The following is a 17,575-nucleotide window of genomic DNA, read 5'->3' as shown; positions in this document are numbered from 1 at the left end:
CAGTTTCTGCTGCTGGTGGCTCTGCTGTTATTGTGTTGTTGCACTGCAGTTGGGAGTACACCTTGGATGGTTCTTTGGAGAACAGGGCATTTACTTTTTTGGCCTCTGCTTCTCTAGTGTATCTCCTTAGCCTGGTAGCCAGTGCTGTGAGCCTTTGTTTATTAGTTATATTAAAAAGCAAGGAGTCTGGTAAGTGAACAACATATATAATTTCTCATGCTTCTGTGTTTATAGTAACTCGCAGATTTGTTCTGCGATGTTCTTAAAAATTACTGCCTTGAACACCCAATGGAGGGCAGCAGGTGGGACATAACTGGAGGGATTGACACAATGGAGAACAGCTCATTTACAGTGTTGACATATCTAAGCTGTGAGCATATCCCACAGCACAACTGTCCTCTCTTTAATAATGCCTGCCAATCAAATATATGCTAGGGTGAAGGATCTTCCCATTTACAAGAGCCAGAAAAATATGTTGCCCCAAGATGCACACTAATTGGCTACACACTGTAGTAAGTCTGTGGCTTTTTAAAAAATGGAATTTATCACACAGACAGAAAACCTAAATTAATATGCGTATGAATTTCCCCTTATCTGTAAGCATGACTTCATTTACTCTGTGGCAAGTTGTACCTCTGTGCTGTGGCAAGGTCTCTGGAGTCTGTGGCACTCTGGTGGGACAAACTGAAATGTCTGCTGCAGCCAGCATCAAGCTGAACATGAACAAATTGAAGTCTTTAATATGAAAAGAAATAACACAATCAGTACAGAAGCTCTTGTTAATTTTGATACAAAATTTAATTCATTTTACATTGTTTTCCACATTCAGTGTTTCAGATTTTTGTATTGAAATCACACAGCTGCACCATAGAAATTATCAGGTGGAAGCTGGAGGCTTTGGCAGCTGGGTTGGGGAGATTTGGGGCTTTTGGAACTCGAAGTTGTGGGAGGAAGTTTTGAATTCTTGAATGAGCACCTTAGCTGCTTGTTTCTGCTAAAATGATCAGCAATGATAGTTTATTTTGGCATTTAATTAGGTTTCAGAGTCAACATGAATGAGGCAGTTAACACAGCTCAACTATGTTTACAGACTGCCTACAGACTCGGGAAGAAAATTCTTTGGTGGTTTATGTGGTGGTCATGTTTTCAAGGTTTTCTTCCCAAGTATGGGCAATAAGAAAAATAACTTAACCCTCCCCCCTCAGATTACCCAGCTAAGAATGGTATTAGGAGTAAATTCTGTGGCTGTAGTATCACAGAATACCTGTGGCCCTGGGAATATTGCACCAAAAGCTGCTGCAAGTTGTTCCTTCTCCTTTTTCAAACCATCCCTGTATATACATTGATTTTGTGCAGCAAAAGACACATTAATCACCTGGCTTAACTCATGGACTTGGAGCTGCTTTGTAATAACTTCTGAATATTGGTCACTAGGATATTTCCTGTATGAATATTGATTTAGTTTAATAGCAGGCTGTGAGAAAACAAGAGGGAGGAGACTGGCTCAAGATAAGGCACACCAAGTAAACACTTAAAGGTTATTACTGGACAGTGGGAGAGCCATTGGCTCAGAGGATACTGGCTCGACCTCCTGTGCAGCCTACCAAACTTGTTTGGAGAAGCAGGGCCAAAAGCCCAGGAACTGAGACCCAGGACTGAGAGTCAAATTTCTCTACCTTTAATTCTGTTGAATGGAAATGGTGTGCAGTATGTCAGTTCAAATATGTGCACAATCTTTTTGTTTCAAGATGCTCTTGATAAATGACATTTTATTATTCTGCATGTAGCCTTCTTAAGGGGGTTCCATTTTCAGCTTACAGTTAAAAACTAATCAATATAAATCAACTAGTTAGGCCTGCCTGGGATATTGTCAATGAATGGGGTCCTATAGGTGTGCTTTTATAGGTAAGATAGATATGCATGTAGACTGTTTGTTTTGTTTTTTAAAAATCCCGCCCCCCCCCATTTTATGTTGTTCCCTGCTATTAGAATGAAACAATACTTTGTGACCAGAACGCTTCTGGTCACTGTATTCACCACTGGGCATAGACTCCTGAAAGGAAGAACTGCTGGTGTTGAACTCAGCTGCACCCACTGGTTATCCACAGGTGATACTCTACGTTCTGTAGCCTAGGGGCCAGTCTGAGAGTTGGAGAATTGCAGAATTCCACCCTAGGAGAGGGAGATGCATGAAGCCTGACACCTGGGGGTGGGGGGAGTGTACTCAGAGACCAGAATGGAGCTAGAGTTGCAGCTAACCTTGTAACTGTGTTGCTGACCATCACAAAGGGAACCACAGATTATCATGTGGCCTGTATTGAGGATATTGACTAGATTTTCCTTCCTTGTGGCTGGCTCACTCTCTCTGCTTTAAAGGAAGTAACATTTCCTTCCTTTAAAGCAGTTCTTTCTGCTATTGGGATGTCTGCCATTTTGGCCAGTACACTGGGGTTGCACCAAGGACCCCAGAGCTAAAAGCATTAGTTTCTGCAGCTTGCGTTAAAGAGCAAGGCCCTGTAATAAACTTGCATCCTCTGTCGAGCTGGCACAGAGGTTGATGTGTAATAAACAATGACTATTACACTATAAGGGTATGTGAATCTGGATGGGGCTAATAGGATGAATATTTTGCTTTGAAAGGGAAATAGATTTAAAAAAAAAAATCTTACTCTTAACAAATGATGGCCATGAGTTTAGTGTAAACCTACCTAGAGATAATCCAGGACAAATTATTATCAGAAATGCTTACTTTACAATTACTAGATCACTTTAGAACTTCAAGATTTATTTCAGGCTGCCAAACTAAATTTTGTTCTCCCAAAGAATATAGTCAAAACCATTCAAGGAACTCTTCCCTGAGAAACTGTAGATATAAACTGCAATTGCTTATTTTGGTGATCACACTTGTTTGCTGCCAAACGAATCACATCATTGCAGACGGAATCCCTGTATGCAGCTTTCCTTCGGTCTCCCATTTAATTGACAGCAAGATAAATCACTATCAATTTTGAGTGCACGAGGCACTGTGCTGTATGTACACTAATATGGTATCTGTTTAGGATTCTATACCAAAGGATCTGTTCTTTTACCTGGGTATAGCTGTGAAAATATTCAGTTGTACACACTGACTGTCCCTCTTTGAGTGCTGAGTCTTGTTTTTCTGGCAATATTATGTCCAGCTGAATGTGTTGAAATTGACAGAACTCTTTTGCTGAAGAGAGGGTGATAATTATCTTGGAAAAACCCGTTAAAAGGTTTTTACCTTGTCTATTGTATAGAACTAATTTAATGAGGGGGAATTTTTGAATTAAAAAAATAAAACAAAGTTGCATGTACTGTAGAGACATAAATAGTAGTGGATAGCTAGAAATGGACACACTTCTGACTTATTCAACCATCCATGCAATTTGGTTCATCTGTCATTCTGTGGCCCCATTTCAGCAAATCACTTCAGTGCTTAACTTTAAGCATGTGAGTAGTCCCATTAAAAGATAAGCATATGCTTAAGTGCCTTGCTGAATTGAGGACTCAAGTCAGAATTACAGATAACTTTTTGTCTTGTATGGAGGATAGCTACAGAACTGAACCCTACATACAATAAAATTCAGTGGGTAGTAGACTTCAGCTAGAGCGAAGTGAAGCTTGCTGCTAAAATTTCAATGACACATGTCTAAGTGAGGTATTCCGCACTCCCAGTTCTGCTTTGTGTATTTAAAAAAAAAAAAAAAAAAAAAGCTTCAGTGAATCCTAGTAGTTCATTAAAGGTACTGTGGAATAGCATTGTATCAGAAACGGAACCAGAGGCCAGGAATTTGTCCCCTTCCATGCTCCCCCCCCCCCCCCCCCCCCCCGGAAAGATTTGGTTTTAAAGAAAAATGTCATATTAAAAAAAATCAAACTGGTGAAAATTTGTTTGCACAGTTACAATTCACATTGCTTTTATTTAAAATGTATTGATCTGATTTGTGTTTGTGTGTAGCAAGTGGCTAGTTAAAAGCAGTTTGTAATGTAAAAGCAGGGGAAATACTTTAGGTTGAAATAGGCCATTGTAATTTCTCAAAATTAGGTCGTGAAAAAGGCTTATTAATTTTTACTTGACTTAGAGGAGGTATACAAATATGGTTAGTACCTCCTTAATTATAATAAATAGAAGATGAAGCAATTTTACTTTAATCTAACTACTCCATTGATTGACTTGCATAATACAGCAGCAGCCTCTTTCATTCTCTTATGTATTAAGTAATTTGCATGAAACCCTACGCACTATGCTCAAATTAATACTGTACATGATTACAGGACAACCTGATTGTTAATTGCCTGTGGTCTTTAAATACGCACTTCTTTCAGCAGTAGACACTAATTATTAGATCTTGTTTTCTGTTGCACCAGTAGTGACAAATGTGTAGAACATTTAAAGAACATTTAAAAAAAATTTGCAAGTCTAATAGAGGTTTAAACATAGGGAGAAAGTGATCTAATCATTTTGAGTGGAGGCTATCCAAAGTTCATAAACCATGGAAGGCTGTAGATCGGGCTTTGATCTAGTCACTAGTTCACCTTGGGGATGTCGTGTAAACCATTATTTAGTTTTACACCCACAGGGATGTATTGCACAGAACAATAAACTCTTTGTTAAAGGGACACTGAAGGTTGATATGCGTAAAGCTTAACATATTTAAAATACCATTGTATTTTAACTGTCCTTCAGATCATGAAAATATGTCATGTGCCTTTTTTATTTATTTATTTTTCTGTCAAAGTTTTGTAGGGAGGCCTTGCTCTGAGTCATTTCTATTTACTGCAGAGCTGATTGGCCACTTCAGAAAACTGCACCATTTGGTTGGTTCTCAGGGAACCCTGCTTATCAGGACTGGGGATTAAAGATGTCTCTAACAGCTATAATTCACAGGCAATAGAGCAGGAGACAATGAAGCTATTTTCTAAAATTGAGCAATTTGTGTAATTCAGTGCATTTAAAAAAGATGTGCCTTCATGTGTGGAGGTCACAGGCGTGGTCTACATGGTGAAATTGTCATGCTATTGTCACTTATAACTATATAGATTATAGGGCATTGAGGAAAGTCAGATACAAAGCATCTCAGCAAGTAGAAAGGGGTGGAAAAGTAGCATAATAGACAAGAGCAGCTGCTCTGCAATGGTGGTAAGAAGATAGTATTTTGTAACTTAACCTAAACTCAAGTAACATGTGTTGAGCTGTTAGAGGGCGAAGACTAGTTAGATCTACTAGACTACACTCCATTGCAGGATTGTTCCCTACTATATGCATATACTTCAGAACATTGCCCAATCGAATTCTAAATATCTGTAGGCTTCAACCATTTCTCTTGGAAGAATATTGCATAATCTGTTAGGCTAATCATCATTAGAGTTTCCTAAATTTCCTCCTTGTTCACTTTAATCAGTTTCAGTACTAGCTGCACCCATTTGTATTAATCAGTTCTTTTGTCCTTTTACATCCTGCAGAAACTTATAAGGTATGTCTGCGCTGCACTAAGAGGAGTAGTTGACTTTTGATCTCTCTAGCTCAAGTTACAGTTTCAGTGAAGCTGCGGCAATATAGGTGACTGCTTGAGTACATACTTGGAATCCGGAGTGGGCTGGTACAGCCCATGCTACCTTGGCTTCACTGCTGTTTTTGCTTGAGCTAGCAAAATCAAGATAGCTTTGGTATGTCTACTTTTGCTGCAGTCACACTTCTGAATGAAGTGTAGACATTACTATAGACAGTTTTGTGACATACATGTTCTTCAGCAGATTGAGAGAGACGATAGGGAGTCTTAATTATGTATTTGCCTCCACTGCTAATCATTTACTCCTGTTCCCCCGTAAACATAAGTTTATTATAAAAACAAAATCATGGTGTTTTACAATGTTAAAAATTAATTAAAATTGTATAAAGCCCTCTAAAACCAAAAAGCAAAGTCCGACCTAAACAAAATGACATTACTTTTGATACCCCTTTCATTTGTACATTTGCCTAATTTAGTTTGTAAGTATATTGAAGGAGGGATTATGTACTTGAACCTCAGTGGTGCTAAAGATGAGCTGAAGCTGGGGATGGAGAAACAAAGGTGCTTACAAGTCTTTTGCTCCCAGTCCTGGGGCTTATTGGGGCCAAACCTGTCCCCACAGGACTGCTCTAATTTATGACAGGTCAAACTACCTCTAGGGACAATTATTCCAGCCCATGATAGCCAGAGCACAAAGTGCTGTGGCCTGGCTGAGAGAGCTGAGAGTGTGTGGAAGGGGAGAGGAAGTAGCATAGTGTTGACTACACTGGCTTTAGAGTAGCAGCTGTGTTAGTCTGTATCCACAAAAAGCACAGGAGTACTTGTGGCACCTTAGAGACTAAGGGATTTATTTCAGCATGAGCTTTCGTGAGCTACAGCTCACTTCTTCAGATGCATGCAGTGGAGGATACAGTAGGAAGATATATATACACACAGAGAACATGAGACAGTGGGTGTTACCATACACACTATAAGGAGAGTGATCAGTTAAGGTGAGCTATTATCAGCAGGAGAGAAAAAGAATGGTTTGTAGTGGTAATGAAAATGGCCCATTTCAGTGACATGTACATCCTCTGGTGATGTAGAAATAGTAGTAGTAGTCTTTCAGATTCAGCTTTGGTAGACTGAATGCATTTGCTGCTGAATTGTGCATGTGTTTAGCTAGCTGTTTCCTATCTTTTTACTTAGGATGATCATTTATATAAATAGAACTTTAATGAAGTATCAGGCTGAGCATGTTCAGCTGATAGGGAGGTGTGATTTTTCGGAAGCTACTCCAGTACTGAGTCAACAAATTTACTGTTTCTAAGTTCTGACACTTCACTTGCTGAAGAAATAAGTGTTGTCACCTCACTTTATAAACTATTACTTTCCTGTTTATTTCTACTATCTTTTATTCAGTGTGCAAAAAATATAGCAATTCAAATATTGGAAACTGAATAGCTTTCAGTTTGCAAAATATAATATAACAGGCTGAAATCTGCATCCATTTCCCACTCCCTTTGCACTAGGTGGAAGGCTGGAGTGGTATAAAGGGGGCCTTAAAAGCCTGGTTGTGACAAGGAAGGATTTTCCCGACATAGGCACTGTGGTAGGCAGCTGTAAGGTTACTTGCAGAGGACTGTAATGAAGTATTGCAATGTGGGAGCGGCACGTTGGGGTAGAGCCACATCATGCAGCGCTACAGAAATTCCAGGCAGCCCTGCAGCCCATAGGGCAACCAAAGGAGGCTGCAGTAACTTAGTTGAAGTGGGGGCTTCTTCAGCTCCTGGAGCAGCCTAGGATCAGATTCGAGAGGGTGAAAAGATGGCTTAAAACTAATTTAGCCCTCCTCCCTTTGGACTGTGTGGTCTGGCTGCACCGCTTAGACCAGTGGCTCTCAACATTTCCACACTGCTGTACCCTTTTCAGGAGTCTGATTTGTCTTTCGTACCCCGAAGTTTCACCTCACTTGCTAACAAAATCAGATTAAAAAATAAGTGTCATAGCACACTATTACTGAAAAATTGCTTTCTCATTTTTACTGTATAATTATAAAATAAATAAATTTGGAATACAAATGTTGTTCTTACATTTCATTGTATAGTATATAGAGCGGTATAAACAAGTCATTGTCTGTATGAAATCTTAGTTTGTACTGACTTTTCTTGTGCTTTTTTATGTAGCTTGTTGTAAAACTAGGCCAATATTGAGATGAGTTGATGTACCCACTGGAAGACCTCTGCGTACCCCAGGTTGAGAATCACTGGCTTAAAGGCTTTACACAAAATCTCACTCTTACACATTTGTAAAGTACTTCTACATTATGAATTGAGCCTTGCAATCAATGTCTGTGTGAGGGAAGGAAGTGTTACCCCCATTTTATCGGTGAAGAAATGGAGATACTCCAGAGGCCCAAATTTCTAAAAGTGACCACTAAATTTGGGTACCCAGCTTGAAATATTCTTATTTCCTGGGGTGTTGGGCTTGCAAAATTGTGTTTTAGATCAATGGGACCTGCAGATATCAGCACCTCTGAGAATCAATTGTCTGTTTGGACACCCAAAAATTGAGACACTCAAGATTAGTGGATACTTCTGAATGTTTACTTAAATGACTTGCCCAAGACCATATGAGGTCTGCGCCAGAGCTGGGAATAGAAAACAGGTGTTCTAACTCACTCCAGTACCTTACCCACAAAACTATCCTCCTTGCCTTCAAGCACCCAGACATACTGATTATTTGCACATGCTTTGATTTGGTGTTTTGTCCTCAAAATCCATTTCCTGCACCGCAAGTGATGATTCTATTACGAAAAAGATTGTCAGCCCCTTCAGAGCTTGAAAACAATAGTTTGGAGAGTGACCCACTACCCAATTGTGTGCAGCATTGAAGGTTGATGGTGAATAAGAATGTGAGAGGGAAGAAAGACAGCAGTACAAGAGAGCAGGCACGATTTCTCTTGTGGCCTTGCATCTTAATTAATTTTGGAATAATTATAATACCTGGCTACAGTTCATTGTATGTAAAGTAATTAATATACTACATAGCAGAGGTGAATTACAACCCATTATGATGGTACTCGTTATATAGATTATGAAGTGCACAACCAATAGTAGGATTTTAGGATACCCGTAATTACAAGGGCTTTCAGACATCTGTTTAAACTGATTAACCAAACCTCTTACCTCCAAGTAAAGTCTTTAGGAGATGGTCAGTTTTTAAATTTAAAACAAAACAAAACCCCAAATAAACAAAAACCTAAGCCTGCTGCACATTTAGGTTAATTGACTTAGAAAGTTTGTCTTTCTCTTTCACTAGGGTCATCAAGCTGAGAGATGGATCATTACAGAAATCAGACAATGATTGTTTTAGAGAAAATTATTCTGGAATCCATTAAAAGAAAACCAGAAATGGTCTATGAATACTGTCATATGGTTATAGTGTACCACTAAAAAGTTAGCACACTGTATGATTTGAGAAATAAAAGCAAAGTAGGTTAAGGTTTAGAAAAAGGGGCTGTACACAGCTGATTTTTAATAATAAAAATGAGAAAACATTAGCTTTTACAACCGTTACAGTTAGCTTTTTTTAATTAAACTTTTTTTTTTTTCTTTGGGACATCGATGGATTGTCTTCCTATCTGTTTGTACATCACCTAGCATACTGGGGCCTTTGATCAGTACACAGTACTGTACACCACAATACAAATGTATTAATATTTTAATGTTCCACGAAAGCAACAGAAATAATATGACTACCCTCTGGTGCAAAATAATTCCTCCAGTGGCTGCTGGATGCTCTGCAATGACACTATAGCCTAGTAGATTATATGTGTATTTTATATGCTAAAAGTACAGAGTTCTAATCCTATTCAGGATATATCTTTTTATTATAAAATCTTCAGTACTCCCTTCTGGTATTGATACTGTATCTTGTTTTATTAATCCCTCAATAACTATACATTTAACTCAACTTGGCTACTCCTGCAAACTAACCTTTAACTCTTTTAATGCTGTTTGTTACCTTTTGCATTTGCTAAAATATTTTCTATTAGATTTAAAAGTGACTTTGAATAAAGACACCTTTTTCTGATTAGTTTTTACTAAACTATACCTATTCTATAAGGAATATCAGTGACATGCCGTTAGTGGATACAAGATGTGCCTTATGTGCTCCAGGATGGGCTGTGCTGCGAGATGAATCTGTCTGGCCCTCAAACGTGCAAGGAGGTGCCATTTTGTAGAACAAAATAAGCACCCTCTGCACAGCCTGACCTCATATGCTCCATATATGCGAGGTCGTGCTCTGTGGAGGATGCCATTTTGCGTGCATGTCTAACTGAAAATGTCACAGCATGCCACTGAGGAATAGACACAAATACTGTCTTGATTTTTTTTTTTTTCCATGTAGGATAACTTTATGTATGTTCAAGCAGCAGAACCTGTGAACATACCAATGAAAAATCACTTTCCAACAAGAGAAGATCAGTTCCTGGCTCTACAAAACACAAGTGAATTTGATGTGCTTGTTATAGGAGGAGGAGCAACAGGATGCGGCTGTGCGTTAGACGCTGTTACGAGAGGTGAGGCATGAAAGTATGAGCGTATTACAGTTAGAAAAAATTACCTACTATAAAAGTGCTTGTATGCAATTTAATATCAACTAATGAAACTGGATATTCAAACACAAAGCTGGTTTAAAATGGGGAACCCGCTGTCTTCCCAGCAGCCCTCCAAAGACTTGATTATATAACTATCTTTTGAATCCCAATGTCTCGTGTGAACTTGAAGGAAACTTAAGAGTCATATTTTGTTGGTACAGCTGCAGCTGTGTGGAAACGCATTTTTCCAACCTGTTAGTTGGATATATCTTTAATTGAAAATGTGAGTCATCGAGGTTTGTGCAGGACAACAATTACAGGAAAGAGAGAAGGAAAAGCCATACGGCAGTCTGGAGCCAACTTCATTCGAAAAGGAGAGGGCTGGGCATGAATTCTACATGAGCAATCAAATATGGTGTCAGGCCTCTGTTTTCTGTAGGGGTGTCATGTAAAAATGGCTGGTAACCATTTTCACATGTTTGGCACATGTTAAATAGATTTTACTCTTAGCACAGATTTAGATTAGACTGTCTGGATTTTTCATTAAAACCTACCAATTTGATTCTGTTTGAAGATCCACATGGTAAGTCTTTGATGTTCTGATCTCTTTCTTTATGGAAAGTTTTTTTTTATTTTATTTTATTTTTTATTTTGAAATTAAGGTGAATGGACATGTATTAATACCAGATTAGTGGTCTCTTAAAATTATTATTTCTTAAAATACTGGGGCAAAATTTAGCTCTGTTTAAACAAGACCTACACTTCTGAAGAGAATGGAGCCAAGTCTGCTTACTTGGGGTGAATTTGGACCTTGGATTTTAATTGATCCGTTTTGGATTCAGCTGTTTGCTATGTTTTTAAAAAGGAAAACCTTGACTTTTTATTCAGATTTTATACAGCAGAAATGATTGAAAACTAATACATAAGTTAGCTGATCTATAAAATGTACTAATCACAACTCTGTTGCTTAAGAGACACATGAACTTGAGTCTTTTCTTGACTGCAGTGTTTCTGTTGAACTTCCTTCACATTTTGTGTATATGTAGACAAGCATCTGGCTGCAGTTTGGCTGTTTCTGTCAATGTCACTCACTAATTTTGAACACTAACATACACTCAAATATATTTGAGAACATAGATAATTACTGAATAATGGCCATGGTCCACTCTAATATAGGCTGAGCATTCCTGGAATAACCTGTTTTGAGGACTTTGCTGGGTAGTTATTGGTTAAACAGATGGCCCAGGAGGAAATTTACAGGGCTCAACTCTACCTGGGTTTGGCCGCAGCATGCTTCCCATCACTCAAAGTTGAGTCTTTGGTGTTTTTCCTTTGACATCCAGGCCTTCACTAGATCCCGGTGCTTTTTTTTTTAATTTCCAAAATGTGTCCCTTGCTTTCCATCCTGTCTTGATTTTTTTTTTTTTTTTTTTCATCCTTGTAACTTAACTTTATGTATGTTCAAGCAACGGAACCTGTGAACAAACCAATGAAAAATCACTTTCCTGAAAGAGAAGATCAGCTCCTGGTTCTACAAAACAAAAGCAACATTGTTCCCTGCTCTTGCAGCTGCCTATCTTGATTACTTCACCCTCTTCTCCAGTCTCAGCCATAGATTCTGCATAGATTCCTCTTATAAGTCCTGATCCCTGTACCATGAATTCAATGGAAAATACTCCCATTGATTTCAAAAGCGGACAGGATCAGAGTCTTAACCCACATTAATAGTAAGCTTCACCTCACTTGCAAAGCTCTCTGTTACTATTCACGCTATCTATTTTTCATTTTCTCCTGCTCTCTATACTAGTTGTTTCTCTTGACTGTGTGCTCCCTCCCTCATACAGTTCAGACTTAGTGCTGCCTTTCATGCTGCTCTATAAAACTGGAACCATAATGCTTTTCTTAGATTTGCATGCAGTGTGATTGGTAGCTGCAGAATAATGCATGGCATCTAGCACCTACCTTCAGGCCTGGTGTAAGGACTACCTGATGTCTGAGGGTGCAGTTCCGCTGATGCCAGGAATGAAATCCTGGCTCCAATGAAGTCGACTCCCATTGACTTCACTGGGACCAGGATTTTACTCCAGGTCTGTTTGAAAACATTTAGTTGAAATGTATGCTCATTTTATATAAACTTAAGTTTTCTACATAATGTAAAAGCAAGTAACATACGCAGACTGATATATTGGGGAATACATTCCAATATATTATGATTTTTAATGGATTATTAAAGATAACTAAATAGCTGGTAAACCTGTGTGACTAAGGTTTTCAGTCTTGCTCTTATGTTGGTGGACCTCTGGAAAAATTGCATTTGTAATTGAAAGTGCACAAAAAATGGTTGAAGGCAATCTGTATTTATCCTGTTACTCCATATTCTGATCATATCAGTAGTTTTCTGAAGTGTGAAATAATCATAGGCATTTGGTTAATGAATTGTGTATTGTTGCTGTTCATTCATGGAATTTGCTCTTTTATTATGTTTGATGCTTCACTTAACAACAAATTTTGCTTTCCTTGTGTTTGATATGTTCTCACCAAATTATTCCTGATTGTATCCATTAATCTTCAGTCACATTTGACAAAAACAAATTACTCTGATCTTTTAAAGTTACCAGTAATAATTAGATTTTTAAGGACATAAAAGTTTTGGGGGACCAATAGATAAGGCTTTTTATATTGTTCTACGAGCAATATTATAAAGCACAGCACTATCTTTAAGGCGATGCAAGGTAAAAAAAAAAAAAAAAAAAAAAGAGTAGTGTTAGTATTTACGTTTAGTTATTCTCTCCTTGTGCACGCAGTCATGTTGCTTTTCTCAACTTTGGTAAGAAACTCATTGACCCTGCTTCCTCTTCCTTTTCTCCTTGCCCACATACTTTCAAAAGAAAAAAAACACTAATGTTGGGGGAATCCACAATTCTACTTGTTGCAACTAAAGCAATCTTTCTAGGTACGTGCAATATAGCTGAAAGATTTTGAGCAAAAGGCCTCATTCTTGCCATGAAGTGCTTATCTTAATTGGATTTATTTTGTAAACTTTTACACTTTTATGAAACCAAGTCACAATATTTAAGGTGTGTGTGTGTGTGTGTTGGGGAGAGGGCTAAGCATTTTTAGATATGTTAATTAGTTGTTTCACACTACAATTACTAATCAAGATTTTAATTACTGTATATACTTGATCATAAGCTAGTTCTTTTATAAGCTGACCTCCCCGCCCCAAGATGGATAAGTAAAAATTGAAAATTTTTATAACCTGTTTATAAGCCAACCCTATAATTCAGGGATCGGCAAACTCTGGCTCCTGGACCATCAGGATAAGCCACTGGTGGGCCAAGATGGTTTGTTTACTTCGAGCATCCACAGGCATGGAGGTAAACCTAAGTAAACAAAGTGTCCCGGCGCGCCAGCTGCTTACCCTGATTAGCCAGGACAGCAACTGGTGGGGAAATTTTTTTAGGAGGAGAAGCCGGGAGTCAGAGGAGTAACCCCTGTGACCAACCCCCACATGACCCCACCCCTAGCCTGGGATCCCTACACTCTCCCCTTCCCACCTTATCTGGGGAGGGCCAGGGAAGGATGTCTCTGACCTGGCCAGAGCTGCTCTGGCAGGCTGGGCCGGGCGGCGTGGCTGTAGCCTGTCAGTCCCAGAGCTGCAGCTGCTTCGGAGGCTGGGGGGTGAGCAGCATAGCCAGAAGCAGAGAGACTCTGGTTCCCCCTCTTCCCTTCTGTCTCTGCTGGCTGTGCTGCCTCTCCTTGCTTCCTCGGTTGGGGAGAGGGGCTGTGTCCCACCTCTCCCTCTCTATACCCGTTCATAAGCCGACCCCCTTCTCTGGTGTTTCCCTTTTTTACTAAAAAAAAAAATTCAGCTTTATGAACGAGTATATATGGTATATTACAGGTTTGGAAGACATCTCTGAGAAGAGAACATTTTTATTGATGTGAATTGTTAAGGTTGTTATGTTGGCGTGCACAGAATTTCTTTTCGTTTATTGTATGTGCTAAAACTATATAGAGTAACTGTTGTAAGTTATCTACTGCAAATATGGTCCACGCCATACACAAGTCATACCCCTCTGTGAATACTACAAAACTGTTCCTGCCATGGATGAATTTCCAGATTTCATAAAGAACAAAGTTTTGCCAAATAGCATGTATTATAAAAACATTTTCCTATATGGGATATCCTCACGCTTTATCCTTTTGTGTTGAATAACCTTAAGGATATGGTAATGATTTTTAGTACCCTTCCTACACGGCTTCCCTGGCATTCATTATTCGATTGAGCAAGGTAAAGCATGTTCTTGAAGGATCCGATTAACTGTGGTTTCCTTCCCCTTGAAAAAAGTGTTCAGGCCTAATTCTAAACTGGCTAATTCCATTCCTCCTATCTAGTTTCAAATGGATACAGTATTTTTCTGTGATTCTTTTTCTAAATAAACTGTGTAGTTTATTTAGATTGCAATTGCAGAGGTGCTTTCACGTTGTGGGTGGGAGGGAAACGCTTGACACATTGTCATCCGAAACACCTGCTGGTAAAACTTTATCTTGGACTACACTGCCACATATTTCTGTAATATACATATATGCGCGTAAATATACATGTGTGTATGTGTCAAAGGTGTGTCTATAATTTACGCACATTTATGTGCGTGTATATATACACACTGAATATGTAATTAGCTTGTATACATATAAAGTGTGTATAAAAGATATACATGTGCATATGACAGTGTGTATGTATATATTCAGTTTATAATATATAAATGAATAAATTGTGAATTTCCTTAATTTAGAGCTCACGTATCTCATTACAAATACAAAAAAGGAATCTCGTAAGTCTATCATGACACAGATTCACTTATAAGACAAAGTTTTGCGGATTAACTTGCCTTTTCTTTTTTCTCTTTTGAGTGAATTGTATCCTCAATATCCATGGCCAACTCAGAGTGAAAAATTTAATCACAATGAAGCAATCCAAATGCACATGGAGTGTTTTAATTAATAGAAGAGCCACTTGGTTGTACACTACTTCAGTTGCCATAACTAAGCATAATATTAAATTGAGAGAAGATAGATTTTTATTTCATTTAACTTTGTATCACAATTGTTCTTAATCTGTTTTTCTCTGAATAATTAATACCTATGACTTTTCATAGAAAGCTTAAATCCAGAATAGATTAGAATTACTTTGAATTAGACAAATCGCGTAAAAGCAGATACTGAATGTGGGCTTGATTCCACAAGGTGCTGTACCCCCTGACTCTGATCCAGCAAAAGCATTTAAGCATGTGTTGAACTTTGTTTGTGAGTACTCCTACTAAAGTAAAATGTAAACTGATGGCTAAATCCTTTCCTGGATTGGAACAGACAGCTCAGTACCCCATCTATATTGAGTCCCAAACTCCTTTCTTCTATCACATTTTTAGAAGAACTTATTCTTTTAGTTGATTAGTGTGTCAGTGTATGAACACTTGAATCAGAGGTCCCTACTCTTTCCCTTCTCTGCCTCCTCCCACCAAATATTCAGTACTTTCAGTGGAAGGACTCAAGTCTCCTGATTATATTTTAGAGAACACTTCCATTATTAGGGTTGTACCACGAACCTTAAAGCAATCTATCTCTATCATCGAAATGTGATCTAAGCTCTAAGAGCTAGGAAATTGTGAGCTCCAATCCTGGCTGTTACTGATTCCTTGTTTTGGTTTTGGGCACCTCTCTTCCTTAGTTGTAAAATGAGTAATAACAATGGTCGGCCTTACAAGGATATTGAGCAAATTAGTTCATAATGTTACCAAGTTTGAGAGGCTTTATTCTGCAAAAAGCCACCTTTTTATTAATAAAAATAAAATGTTACATGGTCGTACAGTGACTACTGACTCTAATGACCTTTTACCAAAAAGGTTGGTTAGTGATCTGGATGTCTAACCTAGTGAATGACAGTGAAAATGAGGTAGGATTAGAGGCTAAAATAGAGAAAGAGCCAGCTAAAAATTACTTAAGTAAGTTAGATGTTCTGAATTCACCAGGGCCTGTTGAAATACATCCTAGAATACTCAAGGAGCTGACTGAAGAGATATCTGAGCCATTAGCAATTATCTTTGAAAAGTCATGGAAGATGGGAGACATTCCAGAGGACTGGAAAAGGGGCAAATATAGTGCCCATGTATAAAAAGGGAAATAAGGACAAACCCGGGGAATTACAGACCAGTCAGCTTAACTTCAGTACCTGGAAAGATAATGAGCAAATAATTAAGCAATCAGTTTGCAAACACCTAGAAGATATTAAGGTGATAAATAAAAGTCAGCATGGACTTGTCAAGAACAAATCATGTCAAACCAACCTAATAGCCTTTTTTGACACGGTAACAAGTCTTGTGAATGGGAGGAAGCAGTAGATGTGGTATATATTGACTTTAATAAGGCTTTTGACAGTGCATCACATGACCTCAAAAACAAACTAGGAAAATACAGACGCTCCCCGACTTATGCAAGCATTCCGTTCTGGAACGCCTTGTGTAACTTGAATTTTGCATAAGTTGGAAACGTATCTCTGAACATTATGCAACCTCGCCCCCAAACAGCAAGAACCCCCCCCCCCTCCTATTTCTAGCTTACGGAACTTTTTCCGTAAGCTCGGATTTGCGTACGTTGGGTTTATGTAACTTGGGGAGCATCTGTACACCTTCATGGACCTACTGTAAGGTGAGTGCATAACTGGATGGAAAACCATTCCCAGAGAGTAGTTACAGTGGTTCACAGCCAAGCTAGAAGGATATATCAAATGGGGTCCTGCAGGGATCAATTCTGTGTCTGATTCAGTTCCGTATCTTCATCAATAATTTAGATAATGGCATAGAGAATACATGTATAAAGTCTGCAGATGATACCAAGCTTGGAGGGATTGCAAGTGCTTTGGAGTATAGGCTTAAAATTCAAAATAATCTGGACAAACTGGAGAAATGATCTGAAGTAAATAGGATGAAATTCAATAAGCACAAATGCAAAGTACTCCATATAGGAAGGAACAGTCAGTTGCACACATACAAAATGGGAAATAACTGCCTAGAAAAGAGTACTGCAGAAAGGGATTTGGAGGCACAGTGGATCACAAGCTGTAAATATGAGGCAACAGTGTAACACTGTTGCAAAAAAGAGCAAACATCATTCTGGGATGTATTAGCAGAAGTGTTTTTAAGCAAGACACAGGAAATAATTCTTCTACTCTACTCCATGCTGGTTAGGCCTCAGCTGGAATAGTGTGTCCAGTTCTGGGTGCCATTTCAGGAAAGATGTGGACAAATTGTGGAAAGTCCAGAGATGAGCTATAAAAATAATCAGAGGTCTAAAAAACAAGACCTCTGAGGGAAGATGGAAAAAATTGGGTTTGTTTAATCTGGAGAAGAGAAGACTGGAGAGGGGGGGCATGATAATAGCTTTCAAGTATATAAAAGATTTT

At 38.5% G+C, this 17,575-nt stretch overlaps 1 protein-coding gene across 2 annotated transcripts in view; it reads left to right on the top strand.

Moving 5' to 3' along the window:
* GPD2 (glycerol-3-phosphate dehydrogenase 2) overlaps positions 1-17,575 on the top strand; it is a 100,691-nt gene that overhangs the window by 27,440 nt on the left and 55,676 nt on the right. For both annotated transcript variants that reach the window (XM_032789167.2, XM_075070221.1), the window contains one exon: positions 9,924-10,095. In XM_032789167.2, the coding sequence (XP_032645058.1) occupies positions 9,924-10,095 (172 nt within the window). The remainder of the gene's footprint in view (positions 1-9,923; positions 10,096-17,575) is intronic.

This window comes from Chelonoidis abingdonii, chromosome 10 (assembly GCF_003597395.2).
Source record: "Chelonoidis abingdonii isolate Lonesome George chromosome 10, CheloAbing_2.0, whole genome shotgun sequence".
In the NCBI taxonomy this organism is placed as follows: domain Eukaryota; kingdom Metazoa; phylum Chordata; order Testudines; family Testudinidae; genus Chelonoidis; species Chelonoidis abingdonii.
The sequence above is the reverse complement of the archived record's forward strand: the minus strand, read 5'-3'. Positions and strand labels throughout refer to the sequence as shown.